At 36.1% G+C, this 23,701-nt stretch overlaps 2 protein-coding genes, 2 non-coding genes and 1 pseudogene across 5 annotated transcripts; 1 reads left to right on the forward strand and 4 right to left on the reverse strand.

Annotated features, from left to right (window-relative positions):
• Positions 1 to 247: 247 nt before the first annotated feature.
• On the reverse strand, positions 248 to 15,251 carry LOC128031117 (lysophospholipid acyltransferase 5). Of its 2 annotated transcripts, none has more exons than XM_052619353.1 (13): positions 14,312 to 15,251; positions 12,928 to 13,035; positions 10,415 to 10,521; positions 9,971 to 10,064; positions 9,707 to 9,744; positions 7,573 to 7,751; positions 6,579 to 6,687; positions 5,423 to 5,509; positions 4,789 to 4,955; positions 4,503 to 4,650; positions 2,708 to 2,863; positions 2,446 to 2,573; positions 248 to 1,605 (listed from the first exon to the last, which is right to left on the reverse strand). In XM_052619353.1, the coding sequence occupies exons 1-12, from the start codon at positions 14,394 to 14,396 to the stop codon at positions 2,454 to 2,456; spliced, it is 1,398 nt and encodes a 465-aa protein (XP_052475313.1). In that variant the 5' UTR covers positions 14,397 to 15,251; the 3' UTR covers positions 248 to 1,605; positions 2,446 to 2,453. The 2 variants fall into 2 exon arrangements, with proteins under 2 accessions (XP_052475313.1, XP_052475314.1); XM_052619354.1 differs by having other exon boundaries at positions 11,492 to 13,035; positions 14,312 to 14,353.
• Positions 15,203 to 15,256, reverse strand: LOC128031234 (U7 small nuclear RNA). Its single transcript, XR_008188072.1, has one exon. It is a non-coding gene; the product is annotated as a U7 small nuclear RNA (small nuclear RNA).
• A 772-nt stretch (positions 15,257 to 16,028) lies between these two features.
• LOC128030767 (triosephosphate isomerase B) lies at positions 16,029 to 23,636 on the forward strand. The gene is made up of 7 exons (XM_052618710.1): positions 16,029 to 16,233; positions 17,608 to 17,731; positions 17,849 to 17,933; positions 20,104 to 20,236; positions 20,321 to 20,406; positions 20,501 to 20,588; positions 23,000 to 23,636. The coding sequence occupies exons 1-7, from the start codon at positions 16,122 to 16,124 to the stop codon at positions 23,116 to 23,118; spliced, it is 747 nt and encodes a 248-aa protein (XP_052474670.1). The 5' UTR covers positions 16,029 to 16,121; the 3' UTR covers positions 23,119 to 23,636.
• On the reverse strand, positions 21,756 to 21,812 carry LOC128031236 (uncharacterized; annotated as a pseudogene).
• Positions 22,617 to 22,671, reverse strand: LOC128031235 (U7 small nuclear RNA). Its single transcript, XR_008188073.1, has one exon. It is a non-coding gene; the product is annotated as a U7 small nuclear RNA (small nuclear RNA).
• Positions 23,637 to 23,701: the final 65 nt, after the last annotated feature.

The following is a 23,701-nucleotide window of genomic DNA, read 5'->3' on the forward strand; positions in this document are numbered from 1 at the left end:
ACCTCTGGCTTTGAGGGAAGCATCTGGAAGCTGGTATATACTCCTTCTCATCATCAAACTCACACATTTATTTCCCACTTGGAGATTACACTGAATGTCATCTGTGAACGCGCTTGAACTCCTCACTATCACAATCCTGTGCTTCAGCTCTAGGGCCCAGACTGCAAGATGACGTCATATCGGCTCCCACAGCCGACAAATATATAAAACCCTGACACCACGAATCACCAGAACACACTCGAGCAGACTTTGTTAAAATCCAGCATTTTTAATGAATATTACAAAAACGGCTTTATTTAAAAGTTATTTTTTTCTCTCTCGCTCACTTTTTTTTTTTTTGTACATTTGGTAGCAGTAAGGCAGAAGTAGTTGTTCCCAAAAACAATTTTTACATCAATAATATTTGCAACCACATGTATAAATATTATAAAACAACTCAACTCTGATGCTACAGTGAGCCTCTGCTCCCTTGGATTGAATCTGGGTGCAGGTTTTAGCCCTCACTGAAGAGTGATGGAGGCCTGTATTTGTGCCAAGGATCTTCAATATGTCATGACATACAAAACAGATATGAAGGCAAATATGCGTAAGAGTTACTGAGAGCAGATCGCAAAGAAAAAACAATCCTGATATGTAATGAAAAATACACACTGAAACTTTTTAAAGATTTTACACAGCATAACACAGCAGTTTTTAGCCATTAGTGTGCACAGCTGAGTTGACTGCTCACTAAACTACTTGTTATAATTTAAATACTCTGCTCTTAATAATACTGACACAAATTTACCATCATATTCATGATTCTGGTTAGTAGTGTTAATGTTACTCTGGTTTCTGTTTTGATGGTGCTCACACACTGGACAAAAAATATTTTCTGGAGAAAATGCTGTGAACAGGAAAGTGTCAGATGGATAGACAGACTGTGTTAAATGGAGTGAGAGTATGAGATGACAGAATGATGATCCTTTTATTAAAGTGTCAAAAAAGCTATTTAAAAAAAAAAAAAAAAAAGTAGTTACCATAAAACCCATTCCCAAAAAAAAGAATAATCCCCATCTAAAGTTGTCTGATCAAAAAAAAAAAAAAAAAATTTATAAAAATGAAAAACATTCATTTTTACAATGCCAGGCGATGCTGTGTCACCATTCACTCTTTTGTTTGTTTCACATTTCAATGTCTTTTTAAGGGAAAGTGAGGTTGAGATATTCCTAGCAAAGGAAAACAATACATCTCATTTGTTTCCATCAGCAAAATGCCAGTTCTCTGACGAGACCGGAAACAGGAAATGAGATCATTACTGAGTAATGAGTGCAATGGTATGAGATACAGTATAACTATTTCGAGCCACCAAACATCAGTAAATCTTATTTAACAAACAATGAACCATAGAAAAGCTTGTGTTTCTGTAGCTTTCAACCTTCATTATAGTCCACCACAACTCCCAAAGAATGAGAAAATCCTTCCATCGGACTAATATTTGTACACATCCATCAGTGCTGTATGTAAATAGTAATATATTACTAAAGGCCTTAAAATTTGTCCTCTTCAGGTGCTCTTTAAAAGTCACAGTTCACTTCAGTCAAACTTAGACAGCTGCAAACAAACCTGTGTAAGAAAAAGAGGAATAAGTTGGTTAATTTTACATTTTCACACAGTCACATCTAAAGCACTTTCAGTAAGAGATTCAGTGTTATTCAAAAAACATTTCGATCTAAAAGTGCGAGAAAATTGTGTACATAATGCACATCTTTCAATTAAAGAAAGATGTGCATTATGTACACAATTTTCTCGCACTTTTAGATATTTACCTTTATCTTAACTTTAACCAAACTACACTAAATAATTACAAACTTAACTGTATGTATCAGTAGGTTCTGCTCAAAACATCAGGTAAGATTAAAAATCAATAAAACTTGGCAGGTGTGTTGATTTGTTTTCATGCTTTTGTATACATTTTTGAATTTATGGTTTTTAGCACATTCAGTAACATAGATAAAGTGACATTAATTACCGTTCAAAAACTAGAGGTCAATTATTATTTAATCAATTTCAAAAAAATGCTTTTTATTCATCAAGGAATCCTTAAAAAAAAATTTTTAAACTATCGTGGTTTTCACAAATATATTACGCAGCACAACTGTTCCAACATTAATAACAATGAGAAATGCTTCTTGAACACCAAATCACGATGTTAGAATGATTTCCGTGATCTTTAACATTGGATCACACAAAAGAATAATCAGAAATATAAACCAATCAAAGAATATTTTGAGTTTCCAATTGGAAATTGAGACGTTGTGAAGGTGCTTATAAGAGTACTGAATATAATTCACTGCTGCCGAAAACACAGGAAAGAATAGATGACACAGTCACACTCAGAAAAACAGCGAGAACAGGCAGGTGGCACAAACAGTAGAGTTTGGAAAAGGCAGATTCTAAATTTACCATTTTAATTAATCCTCCTTCTTCTCATTGCCTCTTTTTCGAGGCACGAACACCTTGCGGAGGTATGGCAGGACAAGAAAGGCAATGAAGAAAAATATGTGTCCACAGAAATATATAGAGGAGTAAACCTGGAAAACAAAAACGTTCAAAAAGTAAATGACACCTGCAACACTTTACAATATGGATGGATACAGGAGGTAAGGATCGTGTACATCCAACGTCAGATTCATGACTAACGAAGCCCTGAGGAGTAAGTACACACCTTGAGCCACTTGTCGTAAGTGAAGAGGCAGAATGGGATCAGAGGGTATCCCATAAACAGCCAGTGAATTAACTGCTGTACTACATAAACAATTGGATACAGATGACTCTGAGCGATAGATGCCAGCAAAGGACTGTCCCGCACCAGTGACTGGGCCTGCAAAAATATTTACAAAAGAGTTTTAATATTTTTATCCACTTTCTAAAGCCTTTGTCTAATGCCATGTGTCCACCGGCGCAGAGCAAATTTAAGTTAAATAAATTAACATTAAGAATAAATATTGTGAGATTGTATAGTATGTATACATTATAGATTGTATACTACAGAAGTTATAAATGTACAATACTTTTTTTTCTAAACAATATAATAAACTAGATTTAGAAACTCATCATCACGGTCTGTGAAAAGGGTTCATTAACATGAACCTAGATTAATAAATGCTATTAAAAATGTTGCTTGCTTTGTTCCTTTGTCAGATTCCCTGTATGAGCCTGTCACGTAGTTCCCATAAAAAAAAAAAAATCAAGTGAAAACACTTTGCTCCACTCATTCTGCACCGGTGGACACATACCGCACGTAAACATGCACAGTGTTTCGATCTCGCCTAGAGCCAGAGTTGCCTGAACAATATTACATTTCTACTTGTTTTCTTTTCCTCCTGAGAAGGTTAATGATCAAGCTGTACCATCAACATTCATCAAACAAATGTGCTTTGGCTCAGACAGGACACGTCATTCGTAAACATTCCATTGACTTTCATTTAATGCCTACTGATGTCTCACATTTTCTGACGCGAGCACCATTTGTCATTTTTAGAATAGGACTACAAGGGTGAGATGCGTCCTCACATACTCACAGCTGGCTGCAACCTGTAAGATAGTATTTTACAAGCAAACTACTTGCAACAACTGCAACTGCCATTCTTAAGTACCATACTGTCATTGCCAGCTGAATATCACCATCTGTTTCCAAATCTGAAAATGCAGTTTAGTATCTCAATGACTGCACCTTTAGATGCTGTTCAAAAGTTTGGTTTGATTTTTTTTTAAAGTTATTAGTAAATCAGACATGTATATAATGTCATAAAATATTGTCATTTCGAATAAATGTTGTTCTTCTGAACTTTCTATTCAAAGAATCCTGAATGTAAATGTATAATGGTTTCCACAGAAATATTAAGCAGCACAGCTGTTTTCAAAATTGAAAAGAAATGTTTCTTAAGCAGAAAATAAGCATATTAGAATGATTTCTGAAGGATCGTGTGACATGAGTAATGAGACTGAAAATTCAGCTTCAAAGCTGAATAACTTATATTTTAAAGGAATAAATTATATTGCATAATATATTAAAATAATGTCACAACATTATTGTTTTTACTGTATCTTTGACAAACTAAATGGAGCCGTGTTGAAAACATAAGAGACTTCTTTCTTTAAAAAGCTTTCTAACCCACTTATGAACAGTATTGTGTGTTTCTGTGTGTGTGTGTGTGTGTGTATATATACTCTGTGTAAGCGGTTTAAAATACATTTAATGACTGATACCTTAGTTTTGATCTATAAGGATCCTGGAATGCAGTTTGTTTCATTCCATCACTTACATAAGAGCAAGATTATCATTTCAAATAATTTTTCTCAGTTTAGTTACTAAATTCAGAAGCTCTATATCTTTAAAGCTGTAAACTTTCAGATCTGCCTTCAGTTGGCATGAAAGTAAGTGACTCAAAGACTTTAGTCATCTGGATTCGAAACAACTTCAAGCCTCAAGTCTGGTAGAGCAATGTTGCCATGGTTACCTGCTTCTCCACATTGACAATGATGAACTCCATGGAGAAGCAGATGAGGTACCCCGAGTGCAAGCCGTGCCAGATCGCCAGGAAAAACAATGTGAACATTTGAGATAACAGCTTGTTACCCAAAAACTTCAACCTCTTAAAGACATGCCTGTACCGAAGAAGGGCGAGGAAAGAAAAGAGAAATTGAGAGAAAATGTATTGATGCACACACACACACACATAAAAAAAAAGAAAATACAATTTTGAAATTGTATTAAATGTCACATTTATAAAAGCATGTGCATACCTGGCCACCCAAGCATTTGTGTTGATGTTGAAGGAATTGATGGTGCCTGTGAAGAGGGGTGTGGTCTCAAATAGCCACACCCTCACATTTGCGCAGGCATCCCATTGGTGCTCCCCTTTTTCGTTCTTCCCATTGTAGCCCAGCCCAGAGAGTACACACACACCTTCCTAAGTATGTACATATATGAATATAAACATATGAGATAAAAAAATCTGCATTCAGTGATTCCTTACAAATATCTTATAAAGGATTTACAGTGAAGGCTACAGTGGCTCCAAAATAAAACAGCAGACTGTTCAGAATTAAGATTTTAATTTAAATGTATTTTTTTCAACACACACACACACACACACACACACACACAATCTATGGATAGATTTAAGCCAGAAAACCTGTTCAACGTCTCCACAACCTGAACAGGTTTAGCTAGATTTGCACGTCTAGTAGTCAGAGTCACATTCTCAGCTAGAAAAATAAGGCCATGCCTTGTTTGTAATTGCCTTGTTACACAGCTAACACCACTCTAAGAAGATAGTAAAGATACACTGACAGGGTTCACAGCATGAAGCGTAATGACTCTCAATTACCTCAAGTGTGCTCTTAATGGGGGATTTGGGTTGTGCTGTTTACTCACCGTGATTAGCCAGCAGCTGATGTACTTATACAGGTTTATTTTCACCCACACTAAGATGTACACACACTTATACCAGAATGGATGTGCCTGAAACACAGATCAAAACAAAGGATAAGAAAAGAATTAATCACTACCAATGAATTATGAATAGCCAAATCTTTCATTTTAAACATGATTTTGCCGTACAAAGACAATCCAAAAAATAATATAGATAAATTATATATATCACAAAAAATCTAAAGAAAGAAGGTAAGACATTTCTTAAGATAAATTCCAAGAAGTTGTTCCGTGAAAATTCTTCAAATCTTCTCAATTATTTTCTTAAGAAATAGGCAGTAGAGCAGGTTTGAAAAAGACATTAGACAGGTTTGGCGTCTATCTGAATGTGTGGCGGTTATTGCAAAGGATACCGCCTGAAGATTTTCTTAATAATCATAAGCAGAAAGTTCAGTACTGAGTGTTGTGTTTTTTTTTAATTCATTATGTATTTTGAATAGTTACTTTTAAACAGCCCATCTCTAGATTAGGTGGACTGTTGCTTTCTTTTCATTTTACAATTTCTAAAGTGTCCTTTATCTGTGTGTGTGTTTGTGTGTGTGTGTGTGTGTGTGTGTTTGTGCACAGCTGGACTGAGTGTGCCCTGTGTGTTCCATATGTTCAGTTCAATCCAAAATATGAAAACATGATTTAAAAAACGATTACAAATAAATACTTATGATTAACGATTTATTCAAATTTGCTCGAATGCATGCTGAATAGTATTACATGACATTTGATAAGCTAAACCAATTACATGAATACAACTGAGTGTCTGCTGAATATGAACAGCCCTAACAATGAATCATTTTCAAGATTTTTCACTCTTTGTGTGAACTCATTTTAACTACCTCCTCTGCAGCGTTCAAAAAGTAGTTATATGACTTGAGGCACCGGTTTCCTATTTCCAAGAATATATAAATAGCTGCCAAAACGGTAACTGACAGACTTAAAGAGCGCTCTCGTTCAGACCGGGAACTTTCTGTGACATCGGGACCAGATTGAAATGATCCTGGCACAAAATCAAGTGGAGGCTCACGAGATCCAGGTACAACCTAAATAATACACTGTGATTTTGTGACTCTGTCTACGTTCAGTCACAATCCACTGATACACTCACCTCAAACTCATCTGTTAAGAAGTAGTTATCTGTGTAGTGCACCCCACCTATCGTGAAGATTGATAGGGTGATCAGACCTAAACCAAATCGCTTCAGTGCAGGAACCACACTGCAAAAAGAGGAAACATTTGTTAAATTAAATAGTTACTTATCAGAGGACTGTAAGTATTATAATGGGCCTTAACAGTATTGGTTAGGTTGTGGTCAAAACAGTGTGGCCTAAATCTTGTTCACACTGAAAATAACTTGCATTTGGGACCAAACATATAATTCAACAGCAACAACTGGAGCCGTGATATGGGTGCACACGCCAAATTCAACAAAGTTAGCAAATGAGCTCTGTGGCGACTAACAATGGGAGCAAAGACTGTTTTTTTTCTGCATAATGTTATTGTGAATGGTTTCACTGTTCTGTATGATTTGTCTCTGCTCACATACAGGGATATAATAAAAAAAAATGTCTGGAAGAGCGTGTCTGCATTTCGATTAACTTTTCATGCATTGATAATCATTTATCTTCCTCATGATATGATCCATTATTCACTGCTGCAATTCATTGACAAAAAACTAAATACAGAATGTTCATTTTCAGCAGTAAGAAAACTAATTTCTACAAGAAATATATCTTGTTTGTAATTAGATTTTCTAATTCTAGGGCCAGTTGTGCAGCCAGTCAATAACATCAGAGCATCCAGTGCCTATAGGAATGTCTATAGCCTAATGGATGAAGATAAAAAAAAAAAAAAAGATTAGGCATGTTGAAAGAGCAAATGAGTTATTAAGACTTGTTCATAATCACAGTGCCCTTGAGCAAGTAACAAAAGTAACAAAACAGGAATTGTCCTCATAATGGACAAATTAATCCTGAAAATACCTTTGGATGAAAAGTGTCCACTAAATGGTAAGAAACAACTGTTGACAAGAGGTAAAACCATTGGTTTGAAAGAATCTGTCTGAGATGGGATTGTTAGACTGTGAAAGCTTGTGCACTTACCTACTGGGTGGTTGTCCAGGGACATCGGACATCTCTCGAGACACCAGCTTCTGGTAACTTAGCAGTGTGAACTGAGGCCCTACCAGGAAGCCTCCATAGAAATATGAGAAACCAAAGACCTCCAAAATAGATGGCGTAGAGCTGAGGGCAGATTTCTTCTGTTCTGCACTCATCTGAGACTGTTAGATAAAAGCAAATGATTTAAAAGAGAGGAGTTGGGAAATTAGAACTGGCTGTAGAAGATAAAATCCATCGAAAAACATAACTCATTTCATTTAAAAGTTTGGAGTTGGTAAGACATTTTTGTTTCTGAAATATGTATTTTATGCTCATCAAGGCAGCATTTAATTCTATCAAAACAGAAATATTGTGAAATATTATTACAATTCAAAATAACTTTTCTATTTGAATGTTTTTTATCTGTGTGTTGTTGTTGTCTCGGTGTACTGGAAGCTTATGTTACTGAAACAAATTGCTTGTATGCACAAGCATACTTGGCAATAAAACTCTTTCTGATTATTTCCATGCTTTGTTTATTCAATTACTCCATTCATCAGCATCACATGATCCCTTAGAAATCATTCTAATGTTTAATTATTCCGTTAATACTGGTGTGCCTCAGGGATCTGTCCTGGGTCCCCTTCTTTTCATCATTTATCTTCTTCCTCTTGGCAATATCTTTCAGAAATACAACTTCCTATTCCACTGTTACGCGGATGACACCCAAGTCTATCTCTCCATTAAACCTAATTCCACTCTCCCTCCTTCCGCTCTCATTGACTCCACAAATTTAAATGCTGGTTTTCTTCTAATTTTCTCAATCTAAACAGTGGCAAAATGGAAATTCTTCTAGTTGGCACTAAATCAACTTTATCCAAAACTAATAGTTTTTATCTTTCAGTTAATAATTCATGTCTTCCATTCTCTTCAGGTTAAGAGATTGGGTGTCCTCTTAGAAAGTACACTGTCATTTCAATCACATATTAATAAAATCATCCAGTCCGACTATTTTCATCTCTGTAATATTAACTGCCTTCGCCCTTTACCTTACCTCTCATACTACTGTTATTCTTGTTTACAGTCTTGTCATCTCCCGCATTGATTTTTGTAATTCTCTTCTCTTTGGTCTTCCTCACAAATCCCTCTATAAGCTTCAATTGCTTCAAAACTCAGTCGCCTGTATCGCCAGAATCCCCTCCTTTCACCACATCCCCCCCTGTTTTGCAGCAGCTTCACTGGCTCCTGGTTAAGTTTCGCATTGACTTTAAGATTCTCTGATTCACTATGATTCAAGATCATCCATAATCTTGCCCCTTCATATCTGTCTGCCCTCCTCCACATCCAACCAGTTCAGGAGGACAGCATTTATTTGAAATTCTATCATAACATTATAAACATCTTTACTTTCACTCTTGATGAAATGAATGCATCCTTGCTGAATTAAAGTATTATTTTCTCTCAAAAAGAAAAAAAACAACAACATTTCTTACTGACCCCAAACATTTGGAGAGCAGTGTAATTCAGACAGTTTGTTTCTCCAGAACTACTACTCTATCTGAACACTTGAGAACGAAGTTAATACCAGGTGTAAACAGGGTCTATCATCGGTCATCTGGTACATCTGGTATCTTTACACCCTCAAAAAACAAACAAACATTGCTTTAAGATGAGTGAGAAACACCTTTCTAGGGTGGCAGTAATGAGGGAGAGATCAAAAGAGATATAACTGCTTACACACCATCACATGAAGAAGCCAACTGGGTCAAGCCATGGCTACTGTTAATATTTCGGACAGAGGTGTTTAATCTGAGCCACATATGAGCTGACTGCTGTGGAGAGCTAACAGATTACACAATTACATCTCAGGGAACTTTCACTACACTTCACCTTGCCAGGCATAATTACACTGATCCATAATGGTCATTTAGCAGAACTGCTCCTACACTACTGAAGAAGATACTAAGTGGTTCCCCATCAGTTCCTCCTTGTGCTCAAATCATGCATAAAAAATGCAAAGAGTGATGCGGGAAGAGGAAACGGAGGGAGATAATAATAGGAGGATACTAGGTGAACAACAGCGCAAAGGAAGACAGAAATGGTGGAAGTTAATAGCAGCTCATTAAGTCTCACTCACTTCTTCTTTTCCACCGTCGTAGTAATCGAGTGCTAAACCTGCAATGAGAAAAATGAAATCATCATCAGTACTGGCATGACATGATCAATTGCAATGAAAATGATTCATGCTACATGGCCATTTTTGCACCATGGTATTTTGTGAGTGTTTGTAAATGTTGATTTACTTTCAGTGCCTTGTGATAAATAGTTAAAAAGAATCAATCTGTAAATATCTTTGTTCTGGGGTGTATCAAGATTTGGGAATTAAAAGCAAGTATCATACCGATGAGTTTGAGCGTTAGGACACAATGAGGCATGGTCCATTTGATATCATACTCCTCTGTAGCTGTGTAGTAATAACCCATCAACAGATACATCTGCCACACAAAAACACAGAAAATACCTTCAGGTTCTGTTGAGATTAAAACAGTAAAGTCAATATCTGGGGTTAAAGCGACCCTAAAGAGCTTTATGTGTTAAAGCTCTTATTTTCCCTTCACCATCTTTTAGGTTCTTCTGACCTAATCGCAATTCAAGTGGCACATGTTATTATCTTTTTCACTCTTATTTTACCACAGTAGACATGCACAGAAATGAGGGTTAAATACACGGTCCAATTGGGCACTGATAAGCTTGCAACATTTCATGCACAAGATCACATCAAGAGTTCAAAAACAGATAAAGAGATAGTGTGTGTGTGTGAGAGAGAATGTGTGCGTTTTCTCACCATCTGAAAGATAAAGCTACTCAAAACGCATGTGACTGTCCTTCCCATCAGCCTCAGCAACAAGAACTGAATGACTACGCATAAGAGGGAGTGACAGACCTGAGACCCTGAGAGAAGGACACGGAGAGATGGTGTTATTGCATTCCAGCACTAGCTGACCATGAGATACAACAATACAACACTTTATCAACAATGTGGAGAACCAGAACTCAACAGAATACTTCTGACAAAATGACAGCTCTGTAATCATTTACTCAACCTCGCGTCATTTCAAACCAGTAGGATTTTCTTTCTTCTGTTGAACACAAAAGGAGATTTTTTTTCTTTTATATTGAATGAGTGACGACCTTTTTGAAGGTCTCTCTTTTTCTATAAAATGAAATCGAATGGGTACATATGTCATACTCCAAAATAACATACACCACTAAAAGTATAATAAAAGTGATGCTTCTAAGTCTATGAAAGTGCACTCTAAGCTACATTTTCTGAAATCAAACGGCAGTTTTGGTACAGAAAGAAATCTTGCACTTATTTGCTGACAAACCAAATGTGGCACCTTTGACATAAAAGATATTTGCTCATGAGACACGTGAGGACCAGTGGTGTTTGACGTGCTATATTTGAAGTCTGTGTGACCTTTGTGAACACCGTACAGCTTCAATGAAATGTTGAAGCGACATTTACGTATATTTTGGTACATTCATCACACATAATGTATGAATTCATTATGACTGAAATATAGTTGTATTAACTACATTTATGGTACATTAATTATATTTTGTGGTGCATTTCTTTGACATTTTGAAGCCTGTCAGACCCAGTTTCCATTCACATTCGTTACATGGAATAAAAGTAAAAAGCGACTAGGACATTCTTTGAAAATTCTTCTTTTGTGATCTACTGAAGATGACTGTAAATAAATGACTCCGAGAAAGAGAAAACTATAATTTTTGTCTGAACTATGTCTTATGAAATGACAGAAAGAGAGAAAAGTTGTTGTTTTAAACAAGTCAGAGTGATATACCCAAATAAAACAAACAAGTAAAATATTGCAGATAACGACAAAGAGAGACAGACCTGCTGTTAGATCCGCATGCAGCACAAAGAAATCAAATAAACAAGTTAGTTTACACATTTCCCAACTCAACACCCATCGGTTTTCATTAGTTTGTTATTCAACCTGCCACTCATATTCCCATTAACTACAGCCTCACCACCAGGGGTTAACGCCATGGCAACAAAACCTCATGACTCTGTCACAGTCTTCTTTATAACAAAGCCATGGTCATCAGGAAATCATTACCACAGACTGCAGAGCAGTTAGACAGGATACCCTTTATTTTCCACCATTATTCTCAAGGACACTAAATATTCAATAACTTTACAGAGCACAGTTCTACCTTCAGTGTCAAACAAGTGAAACATTCTCCAGGAGGAAATCTGACAGGAGCCAAAGCACTTTCATTGGACATCTAACATGTTACCATAAACAATAAAAATAAAAACCCTTAATACTATTCGTTTATTAACTTTATGAGTAATATACACTACTGTTCAAAAGTCTTGGATCAGTATTTATTTTCCCTTTCTGTTTGTTTTGTTTTGAAAGGAACAAAAACTTTTATTAATCAAGGATGCATTGAACTGATCAAAGGTAACAGTAAAAAAAAATTACACTGCTACAAAAATATTTCTATTTCAAGTAAACGCTGTTCTTTTGAACTTCATATTCATCAAAGAAAAAAAAAAATATGCAGCACAACTGTTTTCAACAACAATAATAATAATAATAATAATAGGAGCAAAACAGCATATTGGAATGATTTTAAACTGAATTTTAATATTTCACAATACTATTGTGTCATTACTGTACTGTGATAAGTATGAGACGTCTTTCAAAAAACATAAAAAATAAAAATAAAACTTTTAAACAGTAGTGTAATATTTTACTAATTTTATAGTAAGTGCTTTCAAATCAAGAAACTGAGAAAGAACATTTATAAAAATCTGCCAAAGATCATATTTTTGACTGAATCAACCAAATAAGAAAAAAAACCCCCGTCTGAAATAGAACTGTGATATTACATAAGTATTGTAAATCTTCCCTTTTAAAACTCCCATTCAGTGAAAATGTTTTGAACTCGAGCACAAATTTACAGATTGTATTTGAGAAGATGACTGGTGAGAAAATCAAAACCCCTCAGCTGTGATGTTGTTTAATACTGAGAACGCTCTCATTTTTGTCATGAGATGAGAAACAATCGCATGTGTGTGAACCAAGCAATTTCAAGATTAGAGAAACTAGGGGAGCTGAACTACAGTAGAAATGCTCCAGTCTAAATATGGACCAAAAGCCACTACACTGACAAGCCACTGACTTTCATGTTATCATGACCAATAGCATATAGCTAAGAAAAAGCTAGTAGGTCTAATTTAAAGACGTCACAGCTGTAAAGACACTAGTTATCAGATCTTTCACTTCTTCACTCTTTCCCTGCATCCTTCTCTCTCACCAAAATTAAACATGGCCAGTGCCAGCCCAGAGAATGTGTGGAAGAGATGAACAACTGTTGCAGACTGATGAAATAAAAACCTCCGGTACACCAGAGCAAAGGGATAACCTACAGGGAAAACAGAGAGAAACAGATTAGGCATATGAGGCGATGCAATTGCACGGTCAAATAAACACACATTTAGGGCACATAACAACTGTCTTTTGAGGGTGCGGCACAGCAGAGAATGCTTTGACAGATAGGAATGTGAAAGGTCTGTTGTGAGGGTGTGGTCAGATAAAAGTCAAACTAGGATTTTTATACATTTAAAAAAAGATTTCTGAAGAAAAACTGAACTCTTCTGAAATTATCATCGGATGCCTACAGCGGTGTGATCTTAGGGATGGACCAGTATAGAAATTATGAATGACACTCATACTAGCTGATGATTATTCCCATCTTATGATTGCTATTAAGATTCTATAAAATTTTAAAACAAACACTTGAAATCAAATGATAAAACTGCTTTAAGCGAGCATGTAAAAATATATTGTGCAACACTAGTCTGTTTTTCAGTGTTTTCTGATGCCTTTAATAACTTTAGTGTGTAGTAAGTCACCATTCTCTGACACATAGCTCTGCATTTCATTTGCACACGTTCATGAATAAATATCTAAGATCAGGGTTACATTAACTGCAGATTTACAATAGAAATTGACTCATGCATCAAGCAAAAAAGCCCTGGAAAGTGTGCATCAGTATAAATAGGCATCATTCTGAGGCTACCATAGATCTTACATTGTTAAGCCTTAAAGACAACAGTGTAACAGTCTTTGAGCTGAAAGCATGCAAATGATCAAACAGGCGCTTCTATCCAGGTCCAGCAGCCCATGTGTCATTCATCTGGTTTAAGAGGTTAGAAGCAGTCCACTGCAGTGCACCTGACCAAAGTACAGAGTACCCTGCTATCTGCTCTCACATCCCTATATCAACGGGTCACCTGAAACCCAGCTTCATTTGCATTGAAAGGTTACAACTAACAGTAGATCAAACTACTCAAATTCAGTAGCAAAATAAAGACAGCTGTCATGCGAAGGTCTAACGAGTCTGAAAGTACTTGTAGTCAGAAGATTCACAACAGATGTGTGCAGCTAACCATGAAACCTCGCCTGACATGTAGGTCACATTGGTCGACCTTTGATTTTGGCTAGGGTCGGTGTGAATGGAGAGAGTAGGTGCTGGAGACGTGTTTTTAGGGCTGCTGGGAGCACAGTGGGCAACTGTGTGACTTGAGCACACTTCTAATACAACCACATAACTGTCCACGTTTTTATGACTCCTAACGACACTCATTACAAACTCTCACCAGAGCCTAAAAGATCTCACTAGTGCGCCGTTCACTTACCTAATAAGATCGACAAAATCAATCGAACCGCCGGTTCGGAGGAACCTAAAGATTCGGCTAAATTCTCCATGAAGAAGGCCGCCATCTTTAGTGTGGGCGGAAGTAGTTGTGGTTGTGTTTCCGTGAGTGTGTGGCGCTCGTGAGATCTCCACGCACTCCTTAACTCCGTGCTACTTGCTACTCCTCCTCTCGCCACCTCTCACACCATTCACAGTCGGCCGCGCTCTCGACTTTAAGCTTTTGCAAACGCCTTGTCTTGTGCAATATTTGTTGGCATTTCAGTTCAAACAACTAAAATGATCCGGGTGAGGTGGTTCATTCAGAATAACGAAAATATCATTAGTCCGCAAGTCTGGGTTTGGATAAAATATAATAACAAGAAAGAACGGGAAAAAAAACAACAAATGTAAAGAATGACACATGTAAACTGAATTCTGATTATTGTTAATTTTGACAATGATTGCCTCGACATTACTGATAAAGCAGCGTCACAATACTGCCCTCTAGTGTTCCGCACAGCGACCTGGACTCTTGCTGTAAACATAAACGTGTTCTTCTGCTATGATCATTCTCTGCGCGATTCGATTCCAGCTCAAAGATTTGCATTTCAAAAGGATTTGATCATTCTACGCAGCTAAAACAGCAGCTATACGTTTATTATATAATTTACTTTCAGATCTCTCGGTATTTATTTATATGTATTTTATAGTGTTTCGTAGGAAAGTAATGAATCACTAAATCTGTATTAAATGTAACGAATCAATGCTGACGCTTATGACTCAACCAGAGTATCATTATACTGCAACGTCTTCACCATTATGAAACCATATTTTTGTTCATCGTTTGAGAATGCAAAGAATATTGCAATTTATTATTTTTTACTGGTAAAGGGTGGGCTCTCTTTTACAGAGAGCCTTCTGGACAAATACTAAAAGAGCAAATTTCCGTTTACTATCGCCTAACGAAAAGACTTGTCTACTTTCAACAGCAATATCGATTATGGTGACTACATTATTTAAGTCAATAAGTTATAAATAAATTAGAATACTGATTTCTGAATTGAAATAATTATTTCATTTATAAATACTTGTGAATTTCATGTTATATCATTTTTTATAGACTTTAAAATAATGGAAAATGTCTTTATATAGTTGACATGGCGAAAAGCATTGCGGATATGCTAATTTAGTCCCACCTCCAAGACATTGTCCGCCAATAAACACATGTCGTCGTCCACTGGTTCTGTTTCTGCTATTTCAATTGGGTCAGAGCCGTTAAATATGTTCTTCAAACGGCTCTGATTTGGGTGTTTCAAAGTTATACATTATTAGTGCAGTTATGAGACAAAAATTATTTTAAAATATTAATAATTGCCCACGCTCCGTGAATATGGCATAAAAAGTTAAATAGACACACGACAAAAGACAAGCTTACGAATATTTTTCAGATTTTTTATTTTTATTAGGCATTTATGAATTTCTGTATTTATAATTGAAAAAGTCTTATTTTCCCATATTTACATTTCTGTATATAAAATGTACATAGTAGAAGTCGTATAATATCATGAGTAAAAATAATAATAAAAACACATCTGGGCATTATGTGATCTCTCCTCTGTGATCGAAGGACTTTTATTTTGGCAAGGCGTGTAATCTTTGAACCAATCGAAAGCGCCGAGGGGCGGAACTTATCAGCCAGCCTTATATAAACTCGAGTAGCCTGCGCTTCCTCGCTGTCTCGTGTCTCTTCTACCGGAAGTTCGTTTATTCTTGTACCTAGTATTTTCTGGTGAGAGTAACGTTTTGCAGTCATGACTGGCAGGAAGTTTTTCGTCGGTGGCAACTGGAAATTGAACGGCGATAAAAAGAGCATTGAAGAGCTCGCCAATACATTGAATAACGCCAAACTCAACCCAGACACCGGTGCGTATTTGCTTCAGTCTCCTCTTCACTAGACTCAATCACACGCCTCTGCGAACACAGGCCTTTCAGGGGTTGTGCAACTCACTGCACTGACCCTGAGATGACATTCACGCGTGACTTTTGACAGGTCGCATTGTATTTAAGATCATCATTTAAGATGCTCTTCCTCGTTGTATTTATCAGATTAGTTTTCTACAGTCAATCTGGAGCTCATAAACACCAGGATTAATCAGTAACCAGACAGAAGGGTTGTCCTAAACAGTTTATTTTATGAATGCACAGTCGGTGTAAAGCACTATTCGCTGTATAAACGAGTCGACTGACCGTTATTTGTTGTAGTGAAGGTCTGATGCTCATCATGTGTCGTGACTCAAGGTTAAAGCTTCAGATCGGGTGTGTGATTTCCAGCACGTAGACACCGTGTGCATGCTCACGGCTTGTCAAATCAAATGACAGGATGATCCATATACTTGGTTTATCAACAGAACTGTGCTTTATTATCTTATGCTATTTATTAAGAACCATAACATTAAAAAGAGCGATAATATCTTTAGTAGGGGTCATACTGCCACATCTCCAGCTTTTGCCTTTTTGCTTTGCTTCGTGGCCTCTGTAGTATGCGGTCATATGAGCAACTTTACCTTTGACCTTTTTATCAAGGGGGATGAAGTGCCCTTTACAGTGAGCTTAAATTAGTCTGACCCTTGATAATTTTACAGTATAAATGCCACCTCCAGTTGTAATACAACAGTACCTTAAAAGTTACATTAACTCTGAAGTAAAATCTGACACATGACATAGTAGTCATGTGGTTATTTTTAATAAATGTAACTGCTTATTTAATCTTGTTTTATGTTGTTCACACTTGAGGAGGTAAAGTTTTGTTAAGTGGTCCGTCCCAAACTGAGGAGCAAAATCTGCTGTTTGGTGCTGATGTTTATATGGCCAAAATATAATCGTTCTGACAGCTTGTAATGTAAATCTGATTTTTATAACCGACTACATGCAAAAAGTGTATATAGATATCAACTGTAATTTGATGTTCCCCAATATTATGTCTTAGTAAGATGATATTTAAATGCTTAATTTTATGATTGAACCTGAAAGATGAAAAAAATGTTACTTAAGAACCTGTTTGGATTCAGATTTGATCCAGTTTAACATTTTTGCTTCAGTCCAGTAAATATTCATCTTAATGTCTATAAGAAGTTATGTTTTTGTTTCTTACTTTATAAAATCACTAAGACATGTGCAATAGGCCTTTTACTTGCTTAAAAAAAATTATATTCAATATGCTATTCGCAGTGACTAATTGTTAATTTATTTTCTCCAGTGGTGGTTTAACTTGGCTGGTTTTGTTTGTTTGTTCCACAGAGGTTGTGTGTGGCGCTCCATCCATCTACCTGGACTACTCCAGGTCCAAGCTGAATCCTAACATTGAGGTGGCTGCACAGAACTGCTACAAGGTTGCAAAGGGAGCCTTCACTGGAGAGATCAGGTACACCTCATCCAATTTACTGTCCAGAAAAAGAGTCGCAATATAATCAAGTAATGAAAATACGATCTTCAAGTTGTACTCCCTTGTCACTATAATTGACTTGTCTTATTCCTTCAGCCCTGCGATGATTAAGGACTGTGGAGTAAACTGGGTTATTCTGGGTCACTCTGAGAGGCGCCATGTGTTTGGAGAGAGTGATGAGGTAACTCGGTGCTTTAACGCGTTATGTGATATGCATTAACTATTTGAAGTGTATTTTAAGTCGGTGTTGAAACTGAAACAACGGGTATATACTGTCCCTAGTGTGTGGATTGATTTATAGCAGTTGTTGAGTTTTGTGCATACCAAGTATACTTCCTGCCTAAATCTAAAAATGTCATACCCATTACCTGTGGCATTACTAAAAGATAATTTTGTCTTGAAGTTTCTCACACCTCCAGTCAGTCTACAAAACAGCAAATAATTAAATTTGGAATTTTCCTCAAAAGGACAGACTTTAAATTTCATTTGTTTAAATGAGTTAATATCTTGATTTTTCTAAACATTATCTTTCTTTAACATAAGAAAAATAAATTGAAGTCAAACATTTGTCTAGTGAATCCTGCCTATTACTTTAAGTGATCATCTCACTGCTGGTGACTGAAACAGACCTGAGCTGGATGAAGTTAAACATTAAAGCTGCAGTCGGTAACTTTTGACGCTCTAGCGGTTAATAAACAGAACTGCTTGCGTCTTGCAGAAGAACATCTTAGCCGGAGCTACTTCTCTCGGTTTATGTCTATGAAGAATCACAAAGGTACTGGGTTACTCCGCTGCGGTACCCCCGAAGCAATCTAAAATAGTCCGAATATAAACACTTATTATAGGTGCACCCTAGTGATTCAGGACAAGCTAAAAACACGGTTTGGAAAATGGATTCATGGTGTACTCTCTTATTATATAAATTTTGTAAATTGAGCACAAAAAAAAGTTAGGGACCCCAGCTCTGATTGGTTGTTTCTTACCTGGAGCGTTTATTTCTGCAAATGGCAATAAGACCACTGGGAGGAGCCAGAGGAGCTTGTTTTTTTTTTTTTTTTTTTTTTTTTTTTTCTCACCGATTATCTGTCTCATATTCTACTGTCATGACATAATGACAGATTAAACAAATATGTAAAAAATACATTTTTACAAAAGTTACCTACTGCAGCTTTAAATGCATTATTATACAAATGTGAACATGCCCCCCAGTGATGTCACCTATTAATCACCGGGCATACAGTTTCCGAACAAGACATAAACCACATATTTCTACAGATTAGATTCAACTTTATCATTGCACAGGAAGTGCAAAGTACACACACACACACCTGGAGTAATGGGCAGCCATTTATGCTGCGGCGCCCAGGGAGCAGTTGGGGGTTCAGTGCCTTGCTCAAGTCGTGGTATTGCCGGCCTGAGATTTGAACCCACAACCCTAGGGTTAGGAATCAAACTCTCTAACCACTAGGCCATGACTTCCCACTATGTAAGGTACAAGGCAATGAAATGTAGTCAGCGTCTAACCAAATGTGCAATGAAAAGTATGTACATGTTATACAGTGTCTACAAAATGTTAAAAGGACAATAAATATACAAATATGGCAGTACTATGGATGTAACTTACAAATATTTAAATATTACAAGCATGATATACTGCAAGTTGTATTATGAATATACTATACAGATGAATTCTGTATATAATTATGGCACTTAAATTAATACAATATGTGTTAATATTTTAAAATATCTTTTTAACTTTTCTAAATGGACTTCCTTTTAAAGTTAACCTACTTGACAAATACTGAAAGAACAAGTTTTTAGCTAGTATTCCTGCAGTGAATCTGACCCATCCTTTTGAGCGAGCATCTCACTCATGGTGACTGAAGTAAAAGGTGAATAGAAGATTAATGAAATGTTTTATGCAAATGTGAACATGTTGCAATTAAGAGCACCATCTACTAATTAAGCATTTGTTTATGCAAATTAATTTGCAAACTTGCCCATACCGTCTCAGGACAAAAATGAGATAATAGTAGCGCTATGTTTGAGTTTTCTTTTAGTACATTTATTGTGGTGACAATTTTTAACAGTAAAATTACAAAAACATTCTTGTGTTTTTTTTTTTTTTTTTTTTTTTTTTTTTTTTTTTTTTAATTGTTTTAAGTGATTAAAATGGCAAGATGATTAGGGTATTTGCAAAATTGACAAGATCAAAAATAAAATACATGTTTATGTTCAAGCCTAATAGTATTTAACAGTAACACACAAGCAATGATAATCGGTCATCTTTTCTCTTAATAAATCCTCTGCATCTTCTGATCTTACTCCCTGGATGTTGTTTTTCCTGACAGCTGATTGGGCAGAAGGTCGCTCATGCTCTTGAGAGCGGTTTGGGCGTGATCGCCTGCATCGGTGAGAAGCTGGATGAGAGGGAGGCCGGAATCACTGAGAAAGTTGTTTTTTCACAGACCAAGTTCATTGCAGGTATCTTTTAGTTTAGTGAGGCATATATGTGTGTGTTATAATAAAACATTACTTGTTTTTGATAGAATGTATCATTTCTTTTAGATAACGTGAAGGACTGGAGCAAAGTGGTCCTTGCTTATGAGCCTGTGTGGGCCATCGGCACTGGAAAAACTGCATCACCCCAGCAGGTACAGACACGCAGTTTGACCTGAAACATGGAGGCGTTTCAGACATGTTCCCAGGTTTCTTTTAGCTCAGTAACCCTCTCTGCTGTTCTTACAGGCTCAGGAGGTGCACGACAAGCTCAGGCAGTGGATGAAGGCCAATGTCTCCGAAGCTGTCGCCAACTCCGTCAGGATCATTTATGGAGGTGGGTCTTTTTGAATGCCAATGATTTGCAGTATTTTGAATTTTGAATACATACGCGACTATTCACTGCACATCTTTCGGTTTATGATTACGGATAAGTTTTAGTTTGTAGAAAACCTACTGAACAAATAGTAAAGTTCGGTTTAAGTTAAGCCAGTGGTTACTTCATGGCTGCTTTAGGAAGATTTACAGTTCAGCCTTGTCTATACTGGCCATAGTTTATTAATATGCAGACATCATGTAAGGATTTATTATATTCATAGAACAGAACTACATAAACACACTAAACCGTATGTTCAGTACTTAAGGAAGTTTCAAGTCTATATTAGTTTCAATGAGGTGTTTATAATTAACATCGTCACCGTTTACTAATATCTGAAATGTTTTTAACACTTATAAATTTATAGATACTTAACAGTGTTGTTTATAACATTATCAAGCTGTAAATGGTTAATTTTATCCCGAAACCTCTCCTCTCACTGTGAATACCTTCCTCACTCTTGGCAAATTAAGAACTTTAAGGAGGCTGTGGTTGAAGTCATGTGAAAACAAATGTAGTATACCACGGTTTCTTATGGGATTCCTAGAATGTGTACTCATTCATATAATATAGTTAAAAATTAATCCTTTTTAATTAAGATAATTTATTAATTTGTGTATGAATAACATCTAACAACCATTTAAAGTGAAAGGCATTGTGGGTATGCAAATTTAATAGCCTTCCAATGTTGTCTAATATTGATGGGAGAACCAAACTTTTTCCAAATGTATTTTTATTTGCTTGTTTTGTTTGATTTATGGAGGGCTTGGCTAAACCGGCCAATAAGAAACCATTCACCACTACTCTTCCTTTATTTTATTATACATTGTACATATCAAAATGTGTGCAAATGTAAAAGCCCATTGGAGATTAGTTAAACCACTATAAACACTGGTTCTTGGATTCATAATGATCGCCGGTATTGGTCAAGCATTGAAATTCCTAAATGTTTCTTAAATGGTTATGGTGTAACGGCATAACTGATCACGTGATGTCACCTGTTTGCAAATAATTTGTTTAAAAATGTGTTTCAAAGCGTCACTTTAACAAGGACATGCATGAACCTACTTCTGGATGCACTTTATTTCTACAAGTTTGCATTTTTATTTCTTTCTTTAACAACGTTGTAGGGGCTTCCTCTTAAAGGAAACCTTCTGGACAAATAGTAAAGAGACAATTTAACTTGACCCTTATCTAGTGACTCCTCCTCTTTACTTTAAGTGAGTATCTCACTCATGGTGACTGAAACAGACCCGAGGTGAAAGTTCAGCATGTGAAATGTATTATTATGCAAATTCAAACACATCCCAGTGATGTCACCCATCAGACTTGAGGGGCTTTTACTGTAAGAGGTCAACCTCGTGCTTTTAAAATGTTACAAGATATCTTTTTATAACTGTTTTAATGGGACTTTTTTAATTTTCATTTTATTTAATATTCAACATTACATAGTTGACATTGTGTAGTTTATAACTGTATCACTTAGTTATTGCATCGCCCAAGAAAGAAAATATAAAACCAAAGGCTAAATAAGCCTTTAAAACGTATCCAAGTCCTGAATTCTTAAGGAACATTTGACTACTGGATGCAATTAGAAACAAACATTTCAACACACTTTAATAAACAGAAATACAACTTTGGTCTTGGTCAAAATCCAATTATGAGACAACATTTATCAGTTTCATTTCAATCTTTGACATGGCCTTACTCGGTCAATATTAAAGCTATAAAAAATCATTTCCACAGAATATTTTTCTTTAAGGATAATTTTATATAGAAAACAATACACCATAAAAATGACTTCAACTAGGTTGGCACAGGCAGGGCCAAACATTAACTTTAGCAATGGGCCGTAAGATGAACTTGGCCTTTTAAAAGGTAAAAGTTTAAATCACTTTTAATGTTTTAAAGAACATTTAAATAGTTATTTGCTTTAAAGAAAAAGTAGAAAGACTTAATATATACTTTTCTGTTATTTAACAGTAATGGAGGGATTTCCTTTTAAAGGAAACCTTCTGGACAAATACTAAAAGAGACAATTTTGGTCTAACACATGTTAAAGTCAAAACCTGTGACTTTTGAGTGAGTACCTCATTGGTGGTGACTGAAACAATGTTAACCGTGAAAGGCATTATGGGTATGCAAATGAGTTATCTAATGTGGGTGGTGCTTTGCATTTATAAATGCATTCCAACATGATACTAGTGTAATTATATTGCTATAAACAACTGGTGAGGGTGCCTGCATTAGGGCTCTTAGGAATGGATTTGCTGACATTTCAAAAGATTTAGAGACCTTTTCCTATAAACATAAAAAAAAAAAAAAAAAAAATCTTTGGTGAAAATGTGACTCTGTCTGGTCCACCATTTCAGGATCTGTCACTGGAGGGACCTGCAAGGAGCTTGCTTCTCAGAAAGATGTGGACGGCTTCCTGGTGGGCGGCGCTTCCTTGAAACCAGAGTTTATCGACATTATTAATGCAAAAGCATAAAGAGATGAAGCTATCATCTACCTAAACCCTAAGGCTTAGGTCCGCTCCCAAACCCTGCTCTTCTTTGCAAAGTGTTATTGTGATTTTTGTTGCGGTTGTTTCATTTTTGTTTTTGTATTTTAAAGGGACAGAGAGACACATACTGAACACTTATGGGTTTTATTCCACTGAAATACCAGAGTGTGTAACTAGCCCTCCTACTAGTGTAATGAACTACAGGACTGTAATGAGAACCATCATGGGGCTTCGAGCCCAAGCCTTTACTTGAATAATGTTTACCGACATTGTTGTGGATCGTGTCAAAAATGTAGGATAAAGTCAATCAACATTGGAGTCATTTTAATTCAAGTGAAAACTAATTTCCATTTAATGTGGTTGTGCTGATGTTTTCCTTTCCCTCAAAGAGAGTTTCTCTGAGTGGCCTATCCAGAAGGTGCTCATGTGTAATAACCAATGTCATTTGTTATAATGGTTGAGACCTAAATATTCTAATAAATGTTTCAGAAGTGTAGACCTAATTTTACTGTTGTCTCAAGTTATTGTGCTTCTGCCAAATGTACTTTTTGTAACTACACAAACAAAA

The sequence above is a fragment of the Carassius gibelio genome, chromosome A16 (assembly GCF_023724105.1).
Source record: "Carassius gibelio isolate Cgi1373 ecotype wild population from Czech Republic chromosome A16, carGib1.2-hapl.c, whole genome shotgun sequence".
NCBI lineage: Eukaryota > Metazoa > Chordata > Actinopteri > Cypriniformes > Cyprinidae > Carassius > Carassius gibelio.